A 21,797-nucleotide genomic window follows, 5' to 3' on the forward strand; every position below is an offset into this window, starting at 1 on the left:
CTCTCAACTGGTGTCCCTGCTTCTATTCTTACCCCACTCCCATGGCCTATTTTCAAACAGAAGCCAGAAAGAGCCTTTCAAAACCTAAGTTAAATCATGTTGCATCTCCCTCCAGTGGCTCTGTGTTCCACTCAGTAAAAGCCAAACTCCTTACAATGACCCACGGACTCCACCTGACCCAGCCTCCCCGTTGCCTCTTTGATCTCATCTCCCATCACCCTCTTCCATGCTCACTCTGCTCCAGTCACATTGGTCCTGGTCCTGGAACATATTATGCACATCGTGACTGAAGGCCTTTCCTTTTGCTGCTCCCTTGGCCTGGAATATTCGTTCCTTAAATTACTACTTGGACCACTCCCTCACTTAATCCACATTTTTGTTCAAATATCACTTCTTCAGAAAAACCTTCCCTGACCAGTATATCTAAAATGCTGCCTCCGGACACTCTCTATCCCCTGGCCCTGCTTTATTTTTCATAGCACTAAGTTAAATTAAATTATATCATCAGCTTTCTTGTCTGTTAATTTGCTCATTGTCTGCATCCTCAATTAGAATATAAGACATGTGAGAGCCAAGATTTGCCATTCTGTTAACCACTATAGTCTCAGTACCTAGTAGTCACTAAATAAATACTTGTTGAATGAATGTTATGCAAGCCTCACAGCTCTCAGTACATTTTCTTCATAGCACTTACTACAGTTTACAGATATGAACTTGTATCAGTAGTTTATTCATGCTTGCCTTCCCAGTGGATAGTAAGCCCCATGAGGGCAGGAATCATGTCACTTTTGTCCCCAATTATATCCTAACTATCTAACATAGTGCCTAGCACAGGGTGGACTTGAAAGTATTGGCTGGCTGAATGAATGAATGAATGAACTAATGGATGATGAAATTAACAAAAAAATAACATCTAGTGTTCTCTGGAGCTGCAACTGGAACCTAACAGTGTTCCTTCCACGGGGTATACTCTACAGGTTTAGAAAAAGGGATGAACATGCACAGGGTACAAAAAGAAAGAAGGATTTTGGTTCCCTTTAGGACCTTACCTTTCTGCTTGATTAGAAAAAGTAGTGCTGGATGCCAATCTAGGAAATAAAGGAAACAGAATCACATGAATATCTTGCGTTTTCATGATGAGATGCCCCAGCACTGCTTTAGGGGCTGCCGCGGCTCAGAAGTAGACGGGGTGACATATCTAACCATTGACAATTCCCTTGGCAAGGGCAGAGGGCCCACTCAGTAGTCACTCTCCAGGATTGAATTTAGCCCAGTCCCTGACATCTGCTTTCTGCCCTATCAGCCATGTCCATGGAGAGGCATGCAGTTAAGTGCCACCAAGCCAGTCTACAAAACGCTCTCTGCAGTCAGGTTAACCTCGGAACACTGACCCAGCTCATCCCTGTATTAATTCAAAATTCATTTATTTGTATACAACCTTTGACATAACTACAAACAAACCGCAAACCATAAAAGCCTCTATATGGTAAAATAGGTAACAGAGGTATTTGTCAGGTAATTGTTAGGTTGTAGTGATGAGCATGGAAATCTATTATATTGAGAAGAGACATGTACTGGTTAAGTAATCCATATGCAACTTGTAATTTTTAAGTAATACTATATGGCTACGTATGCTTGGAAACATTCTGTATATTATCATGCAGTAAGAGACTATACTAAATTGGTGGATTTGCAAGAACATATCCCAGTCAGTAAGATACTGAAGAAACAAAGAAAATGCTGCAAATTTATTTACTTTTTAAGACTATAAAAAGAGAGCAAAGCTAACAACCTAAGAGAAGACTAGAAGGCCCAGCAGCTAACACCAGGCACAGTTCCCCGTTGCTTTGCTTATGGGGCACTCGTGCTAATGGCACTACCACAAATAAACATTGGCCAATGAAATAACAGTGATTAAAGGTGTACCTAGAAAAAAGGATGGGGTAAATTTTAAGAGGATGTGGAATTGTATAAGGAAAGGCCTGGGAGGTAAACGAAAGGGTTATGCTGAGCTTGCATTCTCTTAGAACACCTGCGATGGCTCCTGTGCGCGTGACTAGGAAAATCCACTGTGTGTGGAAATCCACACTGCCGTATCTGTTCTTTGTAGTGGAACAGAGGCAGCAAGGAAGCCTCGAATCAGGTGAGTGCTGAACATGCTTTCTTGGTAGCTTTGGTGATTAGGCTTAGGTTGCTAAGAATTGTGTTAACTTGCCGGAAATGCTCCTCCTATTCCTTGCTAGTCCATCAAAGGAGGTAGAGATGTAAATATATGTGTACATAAATAAGTTAAAAAGGCATCTGCTACTGTTTTCCCTTGCTTTTCTTCAGAACGTCTGTGTTTCCATCCTAACGGTTGGCAATGCTTGAACGGGATTTATTCTTGCTTACGTTAAAGCAAACAAAAAACACAAACAAAACAAAGTCCCTTTCTTCCTCTATTATCACTTAGATCAGCTGTTTCAAGGAGAAGAGGCCAGAGCAATAATTCTCTGTTCCAGAACTAAAAAGCATTGATAGTAGGAACTGTGACCTTATGAGACTAAAAATCCCCGACTCCACAAGTATTGCAGATAGCTGATAAAACATTTATTCCACAATTATTATGATTAGGCAAAAATCAAGGGCTTAAATCAAACAATTCCTCTTTTCTTATCTCTCCATCTCCCTGTATCAGTCACTTATTTCACACATTAGCTATTTCTAAGTGTCAGAGGTGAATTAAAATAGAATGAAAAGGGAGCGAGGGGCTAAGAGAGTCATATACAATGGGGTCGAGGGATTTTTAATGCTTTCCTGTTTGTCTTTAACTTGGAAATCGCATTTCTTTATTTGAAAAAAAAAGATTAAATTTTTGCTCTATTAAGATCCTTTTTTGGTGGTGATGGTAGCCACACCATTGTGAATATAATTAACGGCACTGAATTTTATATTTGAATGTGGTTAAATGGGAAATTTTAGGTTGTATATGTTACAAGAATAAAGTTTTTAAAAAAACGATAGGACTGTATAACACTGTGAACCCTAATATAAACTATGGACTATAGTTCATAGCATAATTATAATAACGTTGCTCCATCCGTTGTAACAAAGGTACTACACTAACGCAAAATGTTAATAACAGGGAAAACTATGTGAGGGGGTGGTATTTGGGAATTCTGTATTTTCTGCATGATATTTCTGCATACCTACAACTTCTCTAATTAAGAAAAAGAAAAGGAAAACAAGATAAAACAAAAAGATCCATTCTCTTTCCCTCCTCAAAAATCAGGAACAGGCAGAGTCCAGTTCTCATACTACCTCCTACATGTGAACCTTACTGAGAAATGTTTTCCATCCTAAACTTCTATGGCACTTAGCATCCATACCACTCCTCACAGAACTGAATCATGACCCCTGGTGTATGGCTACTTAATTAGTCCATCCAGAATGGTCCACCAAGTGCTTGAGGGCAAGAGCTAGGGCTAATGCTTGCAGCCTAGAGCACCTAGCCCTTTACTTAATAAATCCATGTGTTATTTATATCCTCTCCTATAGTTGGATATGCTAGGACTACAAGAACTGAATTTTAACTTTTTCCATATCCATGAAACACATCTTTTATCTTCTAATGAACTATCTACCACTAAGAGGAATTTTCTCAGCATGGACACTCTTAAAGCAGCTGAGCATAATCTTTATCCAGTCAGGCTGAAGTTCTTATTCCCCAAATGTGCTCCTTCTCCCTTTATCTCAGTCAGAAACGTGAAACCTACTCTATTTCCATTTATCCCATCATATGACAACGTCCTTAGTTGCATAGTTAAGTGAAGATCCACCAAGATTACAAAATACCTGGAGAATCCATTTCAAAGCAGGTGAAGAGCTATAATAATAATAACATAACAATAGCTTAACAGCTAATACTTACGAAGTGCTTACCATGAACCAGACACTTTTACATACGTTAGCTCATACAGTAATCGAGAACAAGCAGTAGGGTTTTCTTAGTGCACTTTCCTCTAACTTCACTCTGACAATGAGGATTCATAACACTACACGGCTGGGGAATTCAACCAAAGTTCAGTTCTTTCGGTTTTTAAAATAGTCTGAACTGATCCCACAAATACCTCTTTTGAACCGGGAGTCTTTATTTCAAGATACAGATTAAACAAGACTTCTTCTACAAAACAAAGAGGCCAATATTCACCTTCCCACAGACTGCATGATATCCAACAGCAGCGGGGCTGCCAAATCTGGACTTAAGTGAATGAATGTTGACAAAACGACAATGGCCAGTCCGAGAGTTTCTTCATCATATTCTTCAAGAATGGCCCCACAGTCATGGCATCTGCAGATAAAACACAGCAATGCTTTCCATGAAAACCAAGCAATGGTTTCATCATACACCCAACTACACACAGCCATTTCTGGTGAGCCCTGGAAAAGTCTTGAAAAGGAGGCCAATTGTTCCACTCCAACAACAAATAGGAGGATCCTGGGCTACCATGGCCTTAGATACAGAAAGAGCATGTTTTACAGAAATCACGAAGGTTCCTTTGATAACCGAAAATGTTCTTTCAACTCATAAACATGTGGCCCACACAATTTTTTTTCTGTCTTATAGGGAGAACCAACTGCATTAAGAGTTTGAAGCTTCTGCTTGAGGAATTTATGCATATGAAATTATTGGTAGGGATAATCAGTAGGTAGATAGACTTTGCATATGTCCAAATTAAAAAAAAGGAAAACTGCCTAAGCATAAATGGAAGCTTTCTGAAGCTTTAATATAGAAAAATAGTCTATTTGTAGATGAAAGGCAGGGCCGTCAAGTGAACAGAGCATTAACAGGAAGCGGTGAGAGTCTGGATTGTAGACTATCCTCTACCACTTATTTAGATCAGTTTTATAAACTCACCATGCCTAGTGAATTTAAGATGTAAAAACACAAGTAATGACACCTCCTCTTAAGTAACCTATTTCGTAGTGTATTTGTAGTGTCTTAATGCAGGATCGCCTTAACTCAATTCAACCAAAGCCGGATCTCCTCCTTTCAGCCACTGCTGGGCAGCTTTATAAAGTGAAGAAAAAGTCTGCTGGGCATAGCGAGGTAGCCAGAGCTACCACGGCTTTTGAGAACTTTCAAGCCAATATATATAAATATATAAGGAAATTCCTTACCAGTTGATTTTTTAAAATACAGGATTTCCTCTTAGAACTAAAAAGAAGAGAAATGGAGTATATACAGGCAACTAGGAAGGACTAGGACTTAGAAGACGCCAAAAAATGGGGACATTATACGAAAGGAGGAGCCAAGATCACAGCCCTCCACGAGGCAGCCGTACAGGACAGGCCTACCTCACAGCCTCAGTACTTTTCATGAACATCGGCTATGGCCAGGAGCATGCTGCTCACACCAGCCCCTTCCAACTCGCCCACCTTGCCTTTTACCAGTAGCCTATACAATTTGTCAGGTGTGTTCTTTTTCAAAGACGCTGTCCTGGCCCATGGAGATCTCTGCAAACTTGAAATCCTACAACTCTAATTCTTTATCATTCTCCCTGAACAAGCATTGTACTGGGAGTTGACAATGAACTGAAAGTTGAAGAAATGCTCCCATTCCCCAAGAAAGTCAATCTACTATAGTACATCCCCATATGAACACATAAATAGTTAAAATACGATATGAAAAACGTACAGTAGAAATATACAGTAGAAATGCTGTGGAAATCTGGAGAAAGGCATGATGAATTCTGCCTAGAGAAGTCAGGGAAACTTTGCCTTCAGCTGGGTCTTAAAGCATGAATAGGAGTTCACCACACAGAAAGTACAGAGAAAAGGACATATATGAAATCCCAGAGGAGAGAAAGATCAGGCATGTTCTGAAAAAGGTGAGAGGGCTAGAGAAAGGGTTCCCAGTGCGAGTTGTAGGGCCATATTGTCACAATCTAAAGGGTCTTGTATGATAAGCTAAGGCATTTGAATTTAATCCTATATGAATATGAAGGCCACTAAAGGTTGGCAAGTTGAAGGGCGACATAACCAGTTTGCAATTTGGTTTGAACCGATCTGAGAAAGGATTCTGCTGGCAGGATGGAATAAAAGTCAAGTTGCATAGTTATTCCCAGCCTAAAACTTGAAGTTTCTGGTAGAGGAATTTTATTCATGTGAAATTATTGCTAGATATAATTGGTGAGTATTTTTTTGCATTTGCCCAAATTAAAAAAACCACATGGTGAAGCATAAATGGAAGCTGACCATGCAAGACTGTGTTCCTAAAGACTCAAATACAGATCAACAGTTATGCCTACACCCACTTGAAGGACAAATTATGGTTTAAAAGTCAAGCATGCCTTCTCCCATGCTATTTCATAACCACTGTGACCAAACTAATTCCACCAAAGTGGTGAAGAAAATCAAGGTGTAAGCTTACTTGTCAGTCATCACCGTGGGCTGCTCATCAGTGAATTCTTCGGGTGCGGGCACAAACATACTGACTATGCTGGGTGCTGACAGCAGGCTGGATTTAGTGGCACCTGGGTAAGCAGCAGAGGGAAAACTGGTGAATACAGGCCAGCTTCTGGGGGCCAGGAAAGACCCCGTTCTCCTCTTATAAACCCTCCCAAGGTCACATTCAGAGAGATGTGACTTGGCCACCCCAATTATATTATGAAAACCCTCAATAGAAAAAGGAATTTGAGAAAGGTTATGATTTATGTGTTTTTGCTTGTATGATTTTAAGAGCTGGACTCCTATCTCTTCCTTTGCTTCTTGACTTGGAAAACGATCAGACAGAATTCAGGTGTGCCAACAGGTGTTAGGGCCAAGATGAAAAAAACTGGGAAATCTATTCATGGGCACCCTTAAATGAGTTACAACCCCTGCTAGCTCCAACTAAAATGTTGCCAATTTGGGAAGGAAATAAGATCCCAGAATTCCACCCACCTAAGCAAGAGGAGATGTTTGAGCTAAGAAATATCAGGGCAGTTTTCTACTCAGAATTAATATCATAAGCCCCAGGGCAAAAGATTTCCTTTTTCCAACTGAAATATTTATGAATGAAATATCAAGTGTCTTAAAGGAACTATCTAGTGACTTACTTCAGTCAATCAGTTTCACAGTGTTTACGATTTGGGGCTTTGATCTTCAAAGAGATAGGAGGCAGGAATTTTTGCATATGCTCCAGTAATAAGTAAATGTGAGGGCCAGGAGGTCGTTCTACATTAAGAAAGTCATCAGTGCTAGACAGATGCTCTGGGAGCTGTGGGAATGAGACACTCAAAAAAGAATCCCAAAGGGACAATCCAGAACAATGGTACGTCCTACGAAGTGATAACTGAGACTCAGTTCTTCAACTAGGAATTAAGGCTAAAAAACCCAAGGGTTGTTAAAGAATCTGTTCTCATCAAGGAGCTGATAACTTGATGCTGGGGGTGGGAGAGAAAAATGGTATGAGCTTTCCTTAAACAGAAGGATAATGATTCAAAGGACTGGTTTCTAAAGAAATCAAAACAAGACTTTTAGAAACAAGTAGCCAATGTGTCTCACTCTGAGAGAATAAAGAATATTATCCAAGCCTCTGAAGAATCAAGATGCTTCCATTCTATAGACTCCCTTGCATGAGGGAAGGCCACAAAATGTATTTATGAGAAGCTGTATGCCTGCAGATTCCAAACAGCAAGATTAAGTGTCTGACAATATTTTTATGTCACTACCTAAGCTCCTGAGTGGGCATCCAAATTTTACTGCAGTATTTATCAGCTATCTCTGAGATAACACTCTTAAGTATACCTAAGTGTATCATTAAGAAAGAACTTTTATTTGTTTCACAGAAATGTTGTTTCAAGTAGAAGAAACAGTGTTTATTGTAAGTATAAATTGATTAATATAGAAAAGGTACGTACTGGGCCAAGATAAAAGAAGACATGTTTGATTATTAAACAGTAAGGTAAGCAGCAAGAAGTTGCTTCAAGAAATCAAAACACAGAATGTTTAAATTCAATACTCCATACTTCATGTCTATCAGATGCCAAAACACCTGTGTTAAAGTGGAATAAAATTTAGCCTATAAGATATACGGTGATATGTACACAGTCTTAATAGAAGTGTGAGGAATTGATGATTTAAAAAACAAAACAAAACTGAGTCAAGGCTTTCAGAAGATTAAATTCAAGAAAAGGAAGGGAATCAAAGACATTTGGGTGGTTACAAACCAATCATTACATAATGCAAATGGCATCAGTTTTTTCACTGCATTCTAATACAGTGACCTGCTATCTGTCAAGGAATAGGTACTTTCATAACGCAGAAGATATGATGTAATATTTATGGCAGCAGTTGAGAGAAGCAGTAAGGTTAAGTTTTGGGGCATTGGCCTCCATAGGACAACATTAGCAAATCCAATGGCTTCCTGAATATTGCTATTGAATGGGAGCAAATAATTAAGTATAAGGAGAAGGTGGGAAATGGAAAAAGAAAGCTATAGACCTCAACTTCCTTCTATTTTAACTGAGTCACAACTGAGTCCACAATTTTATTTTATTTTATTTTATTTATTTATTTTCAGACACTGGGGTATGAACCTGGGACCTTGTACTTGGGAAGCAGGCACTCAGCCACTGAGCTCTACTTGCTCCCGATGAGCCTGCAATTTTAAAGGCAGACCCATTACCCCCCAAGTTGATGGCAACACTTCTGATGCCACCACTGCTGATTCCCCTTCTGGATATTCAAAGTGGCCTCCATACAGAACCAGGAATGGAAGTAGAGTTTTCAGAAACTTGAATAAGGAGAGGAATACTTCCAAAACCCAATTTCAAAGCTGGAGATTTTGACAAAACCCTTTCGGGAACCTTTGAGATAAGAAAAACTACAAAGCTGCTTACTTGGTTCAAAGCCTGAAAGCATGCATCAGCTGCCCAGCTGCCACATCACCCTGGCCTCTTCAGATTCCTCTGGAAGAAATTCACTTCCTAACTCCATGCCCATCTCCTCAATCCATTATTGCTCCTCCTAATTGAGTTACTAGATCATGGACAAGCACCAGAGATTGTGTCTACAACTCAGGGTTCTACCACACTGACTTCTAGTCACAAAGGTTTTCCTCTACCCCACAGATCATCTCATCAGATAAAGGGGCTAAAATTGCTACCCAATGCCAAAGAAATGTTTATAAGTTGAAGATAATTTCTCTTCATTCCTTAGAAAAATTAGAAGAGTGATATGGTCTAGAAAAATAGGTCTGTCTGATATAAGGGACTAGATATGAGATGTGATCATTATTTTTTCTTTTTTTACAATCTATAGATTGACCTGCTTTTTGAATTGAAAAAGAACAAAAAAAAAATGATTAGTTGGCCATGGGATGAATTGAAAAAAAAACATTCTTCTGATCTTAGCACAGATTTATTTTCAGCTTGCTCCCACAAGCAGCATGAAATCAAGCGCATATTTTGTATAATTTCAGATAGCTAAAAAGAAGCTGTTCACCTATTTACTGAACTTTCTAAAAGGAACACAAATAAACTGAGTCAAGCTAAGACAAGTAGATTCAGGAGGTAATAGGAAGAATATTGAAGAACCCAGGGATGTTTGGTCTAGAAAAGACAACACAAGATAGAGGAAACAAGCAATGGGTGGCTACTTTCAAATGTCCAAAAATTTATGTGAGAAAAATTGCACTTGCTCTATGTGGCTCTGTAGCAGTTTGATGTTACTTATGAATTCCAAAATAAGACATTGACTATGTTTGTAAACTAGTCTGTTCCTCTGGGTGTGATGCCCTTCGATTGCATTAAATTCAAAGGTTTTACATTTATTTGATTAAATCAAGATTAAGGCTTTGATTCGACCACATCAGTAGGGCATAACCCAGGGTTGAGTTCCTACTTCCTTGGTGGGCATAAATGGACACTCACTCAAGAAGACACACAGAAGAGGATACAGAGGAAGAAGACATGGAAGAGGAGACAACTTGGTCACTTCAATCCTGCCATGTGACAGAAAGGAGAAGCCTCAAACAGCTAAAGCCCAGGGAAGAGAGACGAGCCCTATTGCCAGCCTGTGCCTGAGACAGAAGCAGGCTGAACCCTTGCAACCATCTCACTTCAACACGTGGCAGCTGACCTTGGTGAGAAAGGAACCTTGAGCTGGACTCTTTGGAGCCTTGTAACTGTAAGCTTTGACCCCAAATAAATACTCTTTATAAAAGCCAACAGATTCCTGGTACTTTGCATCAGCACCCCTTTGGCTGATTAATACAGGTTCCGAGAGTTAGAAAGTCACTGTAAGGAAGACTTTTCTGTCAGTCATGTTCAAAGTCAAGCTGTTAGGCACTCCCAGTCCTTGGAGGTGTTTGTGCAATGGTGAAGCCCACTTCATGTCGCTGTTGAAAAAGAGATTTCAGCCCATGCTAGAGGACCATGAGACTGAATATACAGCCTCTTTCAGCTCCTACAGTGAGAGTCAGCATGGGAACTAACCTCTCATCCTCAATGGCTGTCCCTCCAGCTCAGGGTTTAGGCACATTGGCACATTACATTGGCGTTTTCCGGGCTGTATCTGTTCTGTGGATAAATAGAGCATTTCAGTCTTCAGTGTGGTCAATTTAGCACAAGTCACAGTACAAAGAATTTAACCAATAATTTCTTGGGGCCACTATTGGTCATTGTTATTTTGTTGATTATTAATATCTAACAGACACATCCTAGATTTGAGGGTAGGGTTGTTTGGAATTTTTGCTACAAACCTGCCATTCATGTATTTGAAATGCAATAGAAAGCAGGAAAGCTTCTAAAGACATCCAAAAAAAGTTCAGAATTTCCTCCCCGAAAAAGCTCAAACCCCATTTCTTCTGATATGAAATGAAAGGCTAATGTCATGGGTATGAAAGAAATGTTTTATGCAAATCATTCAATAAATAAGCAATAATTTGGGGCAATGGCCAGAAAGGTCATAGAGAAAACATGTGGCACTGGTAGCAAGGAAATGATGGATGTTTGACAAAAATGGAGGAAGGAGCGGTGCTTCAGGAACATCTGCTGTACATGAAAGGTGAGGTAAATAAAGAAGCACGTGATTCGGGTGCGCACGGATGGAGAGGAGGCAGGTATTCTGTGAGTGAGCTGGTGCATGCAGAGGTAACTCCAACGTGACCATGTCTTGGATTGCCTTTTCAGTGTGCCTGCACCAACGGATCTTTCTTATGCACAATAGTGAGTCACTAAATCAGCATGTGTGGCATAAAAGCGACATGCCAATTAACATTGAACTACACAGTCATAAACACTCCTCGGGGCTTGGATTTGGGAAATAATTCATGGCACTAATAAAAACAAGAATATTGAGAAAAGGCTCTAGTACTTGAGAACTAGAGAACTAGAGAACCAACTTGGAGGATGGATAACAAGCCCAGGAAAACTCCAGGTGAAAGAAATTCAGACAGCATGTAAACGGGAAGTATTAAATGAGAATTTAGAGTGACATGAACAAGGTTGAAGTTTGGTTGAAAAGTGAAAAAATAAGTTAAATGGGTAATTTGGCATCATGCAGATTTTTGAAATGAAAATTTGGGTTGAAAAGTGAGATCAGTTTGCCTTTTTATAATTCTACTGAGTCGATCAAATAAGGATATGACTATCAGAATTTAAAAGGGTTAGCTGAGGCTGAGCTACTCACTACAGAAAACAGTAGCCTGATGAAAAATAATCTTCAGAATCCCCCAGTCAGCCTAACAGAAGCTGGGCATTTCTCAGTTTCTTACATAGCTTCATCTCAGTAAAGAGAGGAACCCAAGCCCAGTAAACTCTTGAGGCTGGTTCTCTAGCGTCTTTCTGTTTCTCTGCCGTGCCTGTTGGGTATTGGCCATTTCACAACTTACTACCACTGAAAAAGCACGGGGGAGGGAAGGTATCACTTATTACCGAAAGGCAGATAAAACACTTTAAAACTTTAAAATGTTAAGAACTTTACAAAGGCCAGAAGAGTTAACACTAGCTACTAAATGTAAAATTGGCTGTGGTCTATGGGATTTGGTTATCTAGACTTTTTTTGTTTTGTTTTGTTTTGTTTTTTTAAGAATAGTGGAAAAATTAACATGAAATGTAAATAAATATTATGGTTTTGAAAATAATGACAGTGTCTCAAGAATTTGCTTTTGAAAATTATAATTCCTGGTCATAAGGAAGAATATTAAAATACCCTCAAATAACTGCAGCCAGGAAATGGAAATAGCCTGGTGCACATGTTGGGCCTCAGCACTTATCACCAAAATAAAGCCTTACATTTTCTTAGTGCACGCAGGCTGCAAAGTACTTTCACAAATGTAATTTTCTATCTCAAATGACCCATTTAATGGAAAAAAAGAAAAAGAAAAGCAGACACTTCAAGAGAGAAGGACTGTGGTGGTACTACTGGCTTGAGAAAGTAGCACATGTGCAGAACATGGTGACAAAGTTGAGAAAATGCAGAGTGAGCATGTTTAAAGGAGACATGTTGGGGCAGTCAATTCTTACTTTAAAACTGAGGTTAGATGCAGTTCCATCAAATGAGCATGAGGGTGTGCGGCTGCAACCCGGTGACCCTGCTGACTAAAACACACAACTCATATTCCCAAACCTACCGGCAGATCACGACGTCACTAAGCTGACAGTTATTGTTATGGCTGTGGTTTTACTATTGTTATTGTTATTTACCCTTTTCTTTTTGGTACTTGATCGTTTGTAAAACATTATCACATATATGATCTCCTTAGAGAATATTGATAATCTGGTGGGTTATTTTTTTTTTAATTTGCATCATGAGATCATAGATCCATTCCCTCCTTCAAGCATTTACATCATCTAAGCCCCAGATACATGGCTTAATATCATGACTCTTGGTCTTTTAGAGAAAAAGAGTTGGACCAGCCTCGATGGAAAAATGTGTGGCTCTAGCACACTTAGAAAGTTTGAACAGACTTACTGAGTACCGTATGATTTTAAATTATTTGAACCAAAGAACACAAGAGAAAAATCTACTCTTTAACGAGGGAGCAGAGTGGACACAAAGAAAGTGGCATTACTAATCTGAGAGGCAAAATGAGAAGAAAAAGCTTGACCCACCAGTGTCCCAGTTGCTGATGTTTTGGGGGGCGCTAGACTGATGTTCCAGCTGTCGCTTCATTAATTGGCTCATTGTCAGAGCGCCCAGTGATCCCCTTTTCATCTGCCTATACTGAGCTATATGGAGGAAATTGGGAGATGATTACTAGGGGGAATAAATTTCCACAGCATACAAAGGCTCTATGCATCCATACAAGAATTTTAATTGAACCTTCCATAGGTATTTGTAATTGTTCGATCAACTGTGTGCTCCTGACCGAATGAAAGATTAATGCACTGCACTGTTTGTTCTGGGTGCTTTTCTTGACTCAGTAAAAAACTCACAGTGCCCATTTGCACTTGTCTGGAACCTGTAAATAATTATTGCAATTACAATATGATCATTTCATTAATTTTTTAACTTATAAACTCTGCCTTGTTCCAAAAAAAAGAATTAAGACAGATAATGCTATTTTGAATTTACAGCTTCATTTTTGTAATGGTGCTTGTGAGCCTTCTTCGCATACTAGTTTCAGTCTTCATTATATCCCCATAAGGTCCCTGTGTGTGCGCGCGTGCATGCGTGCACACCTATTTTAGATAGGATGACATATATTAACCCCAATTTTGAGACAGAGAACTTGAAGCAAATGAAATTATGTTACTTGGAACCAACCAGCAACTGAGATGGCCCTAAAACCAAACATTGACTCCAAAGTCAATGCTGGTTTAAATCTTGGTGTGAACCTCTGCCTACTGTTGGAAAAATGTGAACCAGATAACATTCCACAAGCATAGGCTAGGATACATCTTTGTTTTAGAAAACAGTGGTAACATTTTTATCCTGCTTAATTGCATCGGCAAATACCTCACTGGTGAAATGTCAAGTTATAAGCATTTCCAAACCAGAAAAACAACAAAAAGCATTTCTGCCAGTAGACTGCATCGTTGGAAAGCAACCTGCCTCCTCATCTCCGATTCCACTGCCAGCACCCCACCACTCACAAGCAGCCCAGCAGGAGGCAGGGCACCACTGATGTCCCTCTTCTACATGACCCCAAACATGTGGATAGTCGAGAACTTGTGGCTATGAGGACAATTTCAGACATGGAAGCCATTAACTACATACCCCAGAAGGGATGGTAGACACTGGGATGATGGTATGGTCACTTGAGAGTCGCAAATGTTATATGCAAGTTTCACAATCATGATACCAAAGCGTCTCCTTGGTGTGGTGTGAAATCAATTTATAATGTTAGTTTTCATGTAATCAGCATGCTGCTTGATTAATGGTGGTCACGTCATGATCAGCTACAAAATCATCAGCTGACAAACTGATCAAAAGTGAGGGATGTGATGGGAATTCTTGTGTCTTGGAATCCATATTAACTAAATTCACTGAAATAACTAATATGAAGAGTCTGATTTTGATGGTTGATTGGTAACATTCACGAATTTATGACTTACTTGAAAAGTATAGCTTCAGTGAAACTCAAAAGCGGAAATTTTTTCAAAGATTTAACAAATTTTAAAAAGTAACAGCATCTATCAGACGCAATCAAAGGAACATTGTTTTTAAAGACAGCAGAATTCCCTGGGAATAAAAACCTTTAATGTTGAGCTTAGTGTGAAAGGCACCTGGCTTTGTGCCTCCAGGAGTGATCCAAGACGTACTTTTAATGGACAGGAAGAGCAAGGTGGAAATCTAATGATGCTCTAAGCTGAATCCTAAAAGGCTCAATTCAGTCATGACTTTGGGATCATGATACACTTGGTACAATTTTTTGACAATATAATTAACTAGCACTGAAATCAAACTGATTTAATCTTCCTATCTTAAATTATACCCAACTCGGAATTCTTGCTGTCATTCACTACCTTCTTTTTTCTTAGGTGACTCACAGAGAATTGGGGGCAGAAAATACCCTTTCCTGATTTTAGTATGTGGACTTAAAAAGGACTGTTATCATGTGCAGATTTTTTTGTGATAAAAGGTGACTAATTAGATTCAGAACTAGCAGTTCTTTGCTACCAAAAGGGCAAATAACTGTTACTTGGAAACTATTTCTTAGAACGTCTATGATCTCTATTAGAACCAAATTTGAATTATTCTAAAGCAGCGTGATATACTAAAACAGAGCAGAGGCTCTAAAATCAAACAGATCTACCATCAATTCCTATCTCTATCCCTCAGGAGCAGTATGATTTTAAGCAAGTCATTTAGCCTCTGAACCTGTTTCCTAATCGATAAAATAGGACACTAATACCTGATATGCAGTGTGGATGCAAGGACTGAATAAGATAACAATGCATGTAACCCAGTTAACACAGTGCCTGGCACATGAAGAGTTTTGAATTAATGACAGCTTTCATGACCATTACGATTGAGAACTTGAGAACAAGGGCTGTGTAATTCATTTTGATCCCCAGTGCCAAGCACAGTGCCTGGCACCCAACGGACACTTAATAAATGGTTGCTGAATGAACAAACGCACAAATGAATGAATGATGAAGATGATGATGTTCCATACTACCAGTCCAGCCTTTATAAGTAAGATCTCTTTATAATTAAGGGTTTTCAGGGCCATCCTCATTGCAAACAGTGAGCACATGAAAAATTAATTCAGCTCTTCAGGCCCCATCCACATGGACCACAAAATATAGTAGCACATGTGACGAGGGTTTGCAGAAGTTGCACCTTTGCTTGTCTCTCCGATTCCGATTAAGAATTTCCCATACTAAAGCCTCTTAATTGGTTCCACTGAGCCTGGCTGTCACTCAGCATTATTTCAGCAGAACTCAAGCTCCTCATGTTCAAGTTTCCTAGTACCGAACGACAGAGGGCAGTTGTAAAATATTTGCCTTGTAAAGGTCCTGTAAAATTTCATGCCGTTTTTTATTTTCCAGTCCAATCATAACTTTAGGATCATGGTATATCTGATACATTGATTTTACGATAATCTAGATAGAATTTTGTCAAGGATAGAGGTGATTTGAATTAATTAAGGGCATTCCGTATAAAATTCTCCCATGGACAATGCTCGTCATTTGTCTCCAAATCAATTTCATGTAATGTGTTTAGGTTACTAGTATATCACTGTTATTTCATTGAATGATGGAAGTCAGCAATGATTCCTTAACAAATTGGTATTCTTAGCCAATTAGTAATCCCATGGATTTATCAAACACTTGAGATAATGACAAAAGTGAGCCATGCGAGGCCTCACAGTCCCCAATAGCACAGAAAATAGTGTCACTTAGGAAGCTAATGAAACACACACGAAAAATTATAATTGCAAGAGGGCTAACTTGAAAACAATGCAGCAGATAATGTTCCAAAGTCAATGTACTGGTGAAATGACCACTGGAGGAAATCTTACTTGATATTGAGGAATGGCTACTTGTTTCTGGCATACCAGCTTCTAACGTAGGGGCAGATGAGGATTCTCTTGGCATTTCCAAAGTTGAAAGTCCTTTAGTAGAGGGATCTACAAACAGAAGTATTATTTAGAACTCACATGACTGATGAAAAGCAAATTCCAGAACAATTTCCTATAATCTTTTCCCCTCCTACTTAAGTATATCCATTCAAATCTTTATATACTTTCTGGCCCTACTAATTGCTTTAATGGAATTTTATACACACTGGTTTCAAAGTCCCATGGAGAGCTGTTTCTGAACTACATTCTGCATCTGTGGCTATATCTCTTAGAGATTATCAATAAAACTCGGCATGCTCACAGTGCCTGCCCCAGAACAAGTCACTTAACCTTTCCATAAGTGAATTTCTTTTCATCTAATACCTAAAGATGCTTAATAGTCCATTCCAATCTATATCATTCTACCATTCCATCTTTGGCAATTTCTACTCCTAATGTATATCTCAATTTATATAGAAAATGCCTCCTGTAGGAAGACTTCCAGGGCCTCTCCCCTGCCCCGAAATAGAAACAGAAAAACTGGGTCAGGTGTTCCTCTTATGTTAATTCGAGAGCAAATGTCCTTAACCTTTTCCAGATATCACAATAGAATGCAGTTGTCCTTCTGCTTGTCTATAACCTTTACTAAACCATAGTTCTTTAAGGGAAAGAACTATATCTAATTCGGAATAAATACTCACTACTAATCCAGTGTTTACATTTTATTACTTGAGCAAGAAACAGACTGCATCATTTACTTCTATTTGTCAAATTTTGTACCTAAGATGAAATACTTTCTGCTTTTAATATTGTCTTATTGACCTATCATTAATGAGAATGAGCTGTCCTACTTCATTCCAGGTAATTGAAGATTATCCTTTTAAATTTTTGAAAATGTTAATGGCTAGTCACAGCACACCGCCTGAACTGCTTTATAAACCTTCTTGCCGTCTTAAGCAGCACTACACAGCGAACATAATGAGCATCCTGAGGGCTTGGAGTTAGCGTCATGGGCCTACGTGACCACACCGGCCCCACCCTAAAAGGTCTCAGATTGTTAAGCTGAATAATACTTCTGCCTCATCCTTTTTATGTTGTCAATTGTTTTCTCTTGCCACAGAGCAAGTCACCACACATTCATGCAAACATACAACTTACATACACAGATTCTATATAATTATCGGATGATCACGAAACTTGTTAAATTGTCAGAAACAGAAGTAAAAATAGATCCTAAGTGAGGGTTTGAAAGACATGCTTTAGAGTACTGATTTTGGAACATCTGTTTCTGATTCTCAGAGGTCTGTCTAAATAGATATGGTTGTGAGATTAACTTCTTGATAAGAAAAAAAGTATAACCAAGTTTTCCAAACCCTCTTAAAACTACTGACTTTATTCAGTACTTACTTCATTCAATAAGATATTAAAGATTGGCTACTATTTTTCTCTCAGGTGCTCTCCCCAAACTACTATTCAAAAACACACCTGGTTATCCCTCTTGCCCTTATTTGCCTCAGTTCCATGTTCTGCGGCCAGGCTACTATAATTCCACCTGTAACGGTGTGGGAAAGCTTGGAGCTCATTTAAGAATTATCTGGAAGATTATTGAGAGCTTGGGTGTGTTTATTAAAATCCTTGGCATAGTTATGCTTTTAACAAAATGTCATTACTATAAGATGATTAATAATAATTATTAGTGTCACAAGATTCTTTAGGCCAAGTAATTTTTTTCAGTTGTCAATCATTTACTGAAGCCTTCCATTTGTATTCAATTTAAGACAACAAATATTTGAATATAGCTCTACATTTCTATGTTCTAGTTTAAAATATTTTCATCCAATTTTCTTATATTGATGTACAGAAAATATTATACTATTAGTTAATTCACTCATTGAATACTTGCCAACATTTTACCAGGCACTTGGAATACAATCAGTGAACAAACTAAACAACAACTCTTGCCTTCGGGAGCTTTCATTTTAGTGGTGAGACAGACAATAGTTAGTATACATAATAAAAAGGTGAGTTATATGATATGTTAGAAGAGAGAGTCTTTGTAAGACAGAAAGAGAGAAGACAAAGAGATATACCAAGATACCAAGACCAGGTGGGAATGTGGGGTTGAGAACAGAACAGGACTAAGCAGGAATCTGATGTTTGACCAAAGAATTGAAAGAAGTGAGGGAAGAGGCACGCAGATACCTGTCTGTGAAGGTAATTCCGGTGTGAAGGCCCTGAGGAGAGAATATGCAGAGAGTGTTCAAGAACTAGCAAAAGGCCAGGGTGACTGAGGAGAAGAAATGTGCAGAGGGCAGTGCAAAGTGAAGCCAGAGAGGTAAGAAGGATGGGGCCACGCAGAGAGGTCTCCGGGCATTTACAGGATCTGAGCTTTTATTACGAAAGAAATAGGGAGCCATAGGAGTTTTAGGAAGAGGAATGGTGCAATCTCGTGTTGTAAAGCATCACTCTGGTGGCAGCGTTGGGAAGATTCCACTGGGGAGAAGGGGAGAAGTAAAGAGACCAGTCAGGAGGGTAGGTAGTTAATCCAGGTGAGATCTTTGTGGCTCAGACTAAGGTGAAAACAGTAGAGGTCGTGGGAAGGCCCAGACTCTAGGAAGATTAAGACTGACAGATAAAATAGAGGCTTCCCAATTACATTTTAATTTCAGCTAAACAACAGATAACTTTTTAGTATGACGACGTCCCATATAATATTTCTTCATTAATCCCTGAGTCTATATATTTTGCCATTTGACTTTGAAGTTCCTCTTGCTACAGAGACTGTGCATATTTCCTGTCTTGACTTTAAGCACAGCCATGTGATTTGCTTTGGCCCACGGAATATCTGCACACATGACAGGGCCAAAGGCTGGAAAAGCACCTGGGCAGTTGGGCTTGTCCTCCTGTGTCTCTGCCATCACGATTGAAGAACATTCAGAGGCCCCCGGAGGAGGCTGGGCAATGAGAGGAGCAGAGCCCAGCCACGCAGCCAAGCCCAGTCTAGATGAGCTGACCCCCTCAGATCAACAGATGCTCAAACTAAATAGATTTTGTAGTTGTTACACAGTATTTTTCCAGGAAGATGTAACTGATACAAGGATCTCACCCTACTGACAATATTTCAAGCCTTAAAACTAGATGAGATCACCAAGGGGATGAGAGAGAAGAGAGAAAGGGGGAGAGAGAGAGAAGAGATATGGACCAAGGACCAAGACCCCACAGAACTTCCTCATTAGGGAGATAACAAGAAACCAGGTAAGGAGAGCTAGGAGTGAACCCTGAAAAAGAGGAAAACCAAGAGAGTGGGCCTCCTGGAAGCCACATGAAGCAGGAGTGATCGACTGTGTCAAACCTTGTCTATAACACTCGACAAATATTGTATGAATATTGCTAATGTTGGAAGAAAAGACCTAAGAACTGACTTTTGGATTTAGCTGTGGAAGTCACTGGTGACCTTGACACGTACAGCTTGGGTAGAGGAGCAAGCACGAAAGCTTCACAGGAATAATTTTAAGAGTGGAATAGGAAAAAATGATAGTGAGTATAGATAATTCTTCCCAAAAGTTTTGCTCCATGGGAGGAGTAAAACGGGATAATAGAATTGGGATCAAGAGCTTTTGCTTTTTTTTTTTTTCAAGGAGAGAGAAATGAGATTATGTTTGTATGCTGAAGGAAAGGCTTCTTTTGAATGAAACACTGAGGTAGGAGAGAGGGAAATCTCTGGACCTATGTCCTTGAGTAGGTGTGAGAAATGGGATCTAGGCCACAAGTGGAAAGGTTGGCTTCAGACAGGTGCTCAGACAGCTCACTGGTAGCCCCAGCCAGGAAAATCTGGAGTATGAGTACAGACGCTGGGAGGCAGGTGGGATGATGGGATGGTAAGGGCTGTATAATTCTATCCTTTCGCATTAGATAGGAAGAGGGGCTGAAAGTCTAGAAGAGAAACAGTCATTTAGGATATGGAAACATGAATGGACCATAGAACTAGGGTAAGGCTGCCAGGAGCTTTAAGGACCCAGCTGAGGTTGAAGAGGGATTTAAAATGAGACCAGTCACCACTGTCTTCTGATGGTTAGAGGTGCCAGTAGGTGGAGAGTTGGGTTTAATGAGGGTTTTGTTTAGCCAAGCAAGTCTGAACAAGCAAGGGCCAGGGAGGGTGTGGCAGGGAGGGATTATACTGATGGACCACTGAATTTACATTAAATAAGGAAAAAATAAAAGACATGAAGTAGGTGAGGGACAGTAAAAGACAGTAGAGTCAAATCGCTATTGTCTAGGGAGAGAAATGGAGACATGGAAAGGTTTCAGTTATTGATGAGAGCCCAGTTTGTGATATGACCAGGGGAATGAGTAGCTGAGATAAGGTGGATGGCAAAAAATATCAGGGGAGAAGATGAATTCAAGGAACTGAGAAACCAGGGTATCAGAAGAGTCATCTCTACTAATATTGAAATCAACAAGAATTAAAACAGGAATAATTTAGGAAAGAGTAAGAAGAGCCAGGAGTCAACACTGTCAACAAGGGAGGAAGGGTCAGGGTAGGTAATGACAGCAACAATGAAAGTAGCGGGGACCATGGTCTGATGACATGTGATTCAGCCCTGGGAGGCTTAGAGACGAGGAGGGCATGCCTGGAGGTGGCAATGATGAGCAAGGAAGATGCCCATCCCCAGCCCTAAGCCCAGTGGCACAAGAGATGTCCTCGGGGGAGATCTGATTTTCCATTGAAGTCAGAAGGTAAAGGAAACAGTCAGAAGAAAGGTTGAGCACATACAGGATTTTGCTCCGAAGGACCATGAATCTCTGAGAACACAGGGAAGGGTTTTAGCATAGGGTAGTGTGAAGAAAGGTTCAGAACAGGAGATGTGCAAGACCTTATGGAAATCAGACTGCGGGTCACAAAGGGTGACCTGACAATCTGGGGCGTCTTGCAGTGACTGGCATAGAGAGAGAGATGAAATGCACATGGAGATTAGTCCTGGTGGACTCGAGGCAATTAGCAGAGGCAAGGCTGTGAGTCTGAGCCTTTCTCTTGACTCCTGCTGAGACAGGAAAGTCTGCAGGAGGCTGAGTCTTACTCTGAGCACACTGGCTACCTTCCAATGCCCAGCAAGGTAGGATGGCAGATTGATATCTCTGTGGGAGATTGGGCACTAGACAAATATAAAATTATTCTATCAGTATAATATAGATGATGAAAATTTAAAATGCATATGATCATAATTGTCCCACACTTTTCTCTTGTTCTGGAAACAAATGTATTGATACAAAAGCAGTTTGCCCTCTGGTAGCCACGGAATAAGCTGGCATAAGGACAAGT

General features: G+C 39.7%; 1 protein-coding gene across 8 annotated transcripts in view; it reads right to left on the reverse strand.

The window, feature by feature from the left end:
- The window catches only part of UNC79 (unc-79 homolog, NALCN channel complex subunit), a 329,268-nt gene that overhangs the window by 67,650 nt on the left and 239,821 nt on the right, over positions 1-21,797 (reverse strand). For 4 of the 8 annotated variants that reach the window (XM_058292334.1, XM_058292328.1, XM_071213721.1 and 1 more), the window contains 6 exons: positions 16,439-16,546; positions 13,080-13,196; positions 10,461-10,544; positions 6,413-6,515; positions 4,190-4,330; positions 1,050-1,088 (listed from right to left, as the gene is read on the reverse strand). In XM_058292334.1, the coding sequence (XP_058148317.1) occupies positions 1,050-1,088; positions 4,190-4,330; positions 6,413-6,515; positions 10,461-10,544; positions 13,080-13,196; positions 16,439-16,546 (592 nt within the window). The remainder of the gene's footprint in view (positions 1-1,049; positions 1,089-4,189; positions 4,331-6,412; positions 6,516-10,460; positions 10,545-13,079; positions 13,197-16,438; positions 16,547-21,797) is intronic. The other 4 variants (XM_058292338.2, XM_058292349.2, XM_071213722.1 and 1 more) reach the window with 1 other exon arrangement.

The sequence above is a fragment of the Dasypus novemcinctus genome, chromosome 3, assembly GCF_030445035.2.
Source record: "Dasypus novemcinctus isolate mDasNov1 chromosome 3, mDasNov1.1.hap2, whole genome shotgun sequence".
NCBI lineage: Eukaryota > Metazoa > Chordata > Mammalia > Cingulata > Dasypodidae > Dasypus > Dasypus novemcinctus.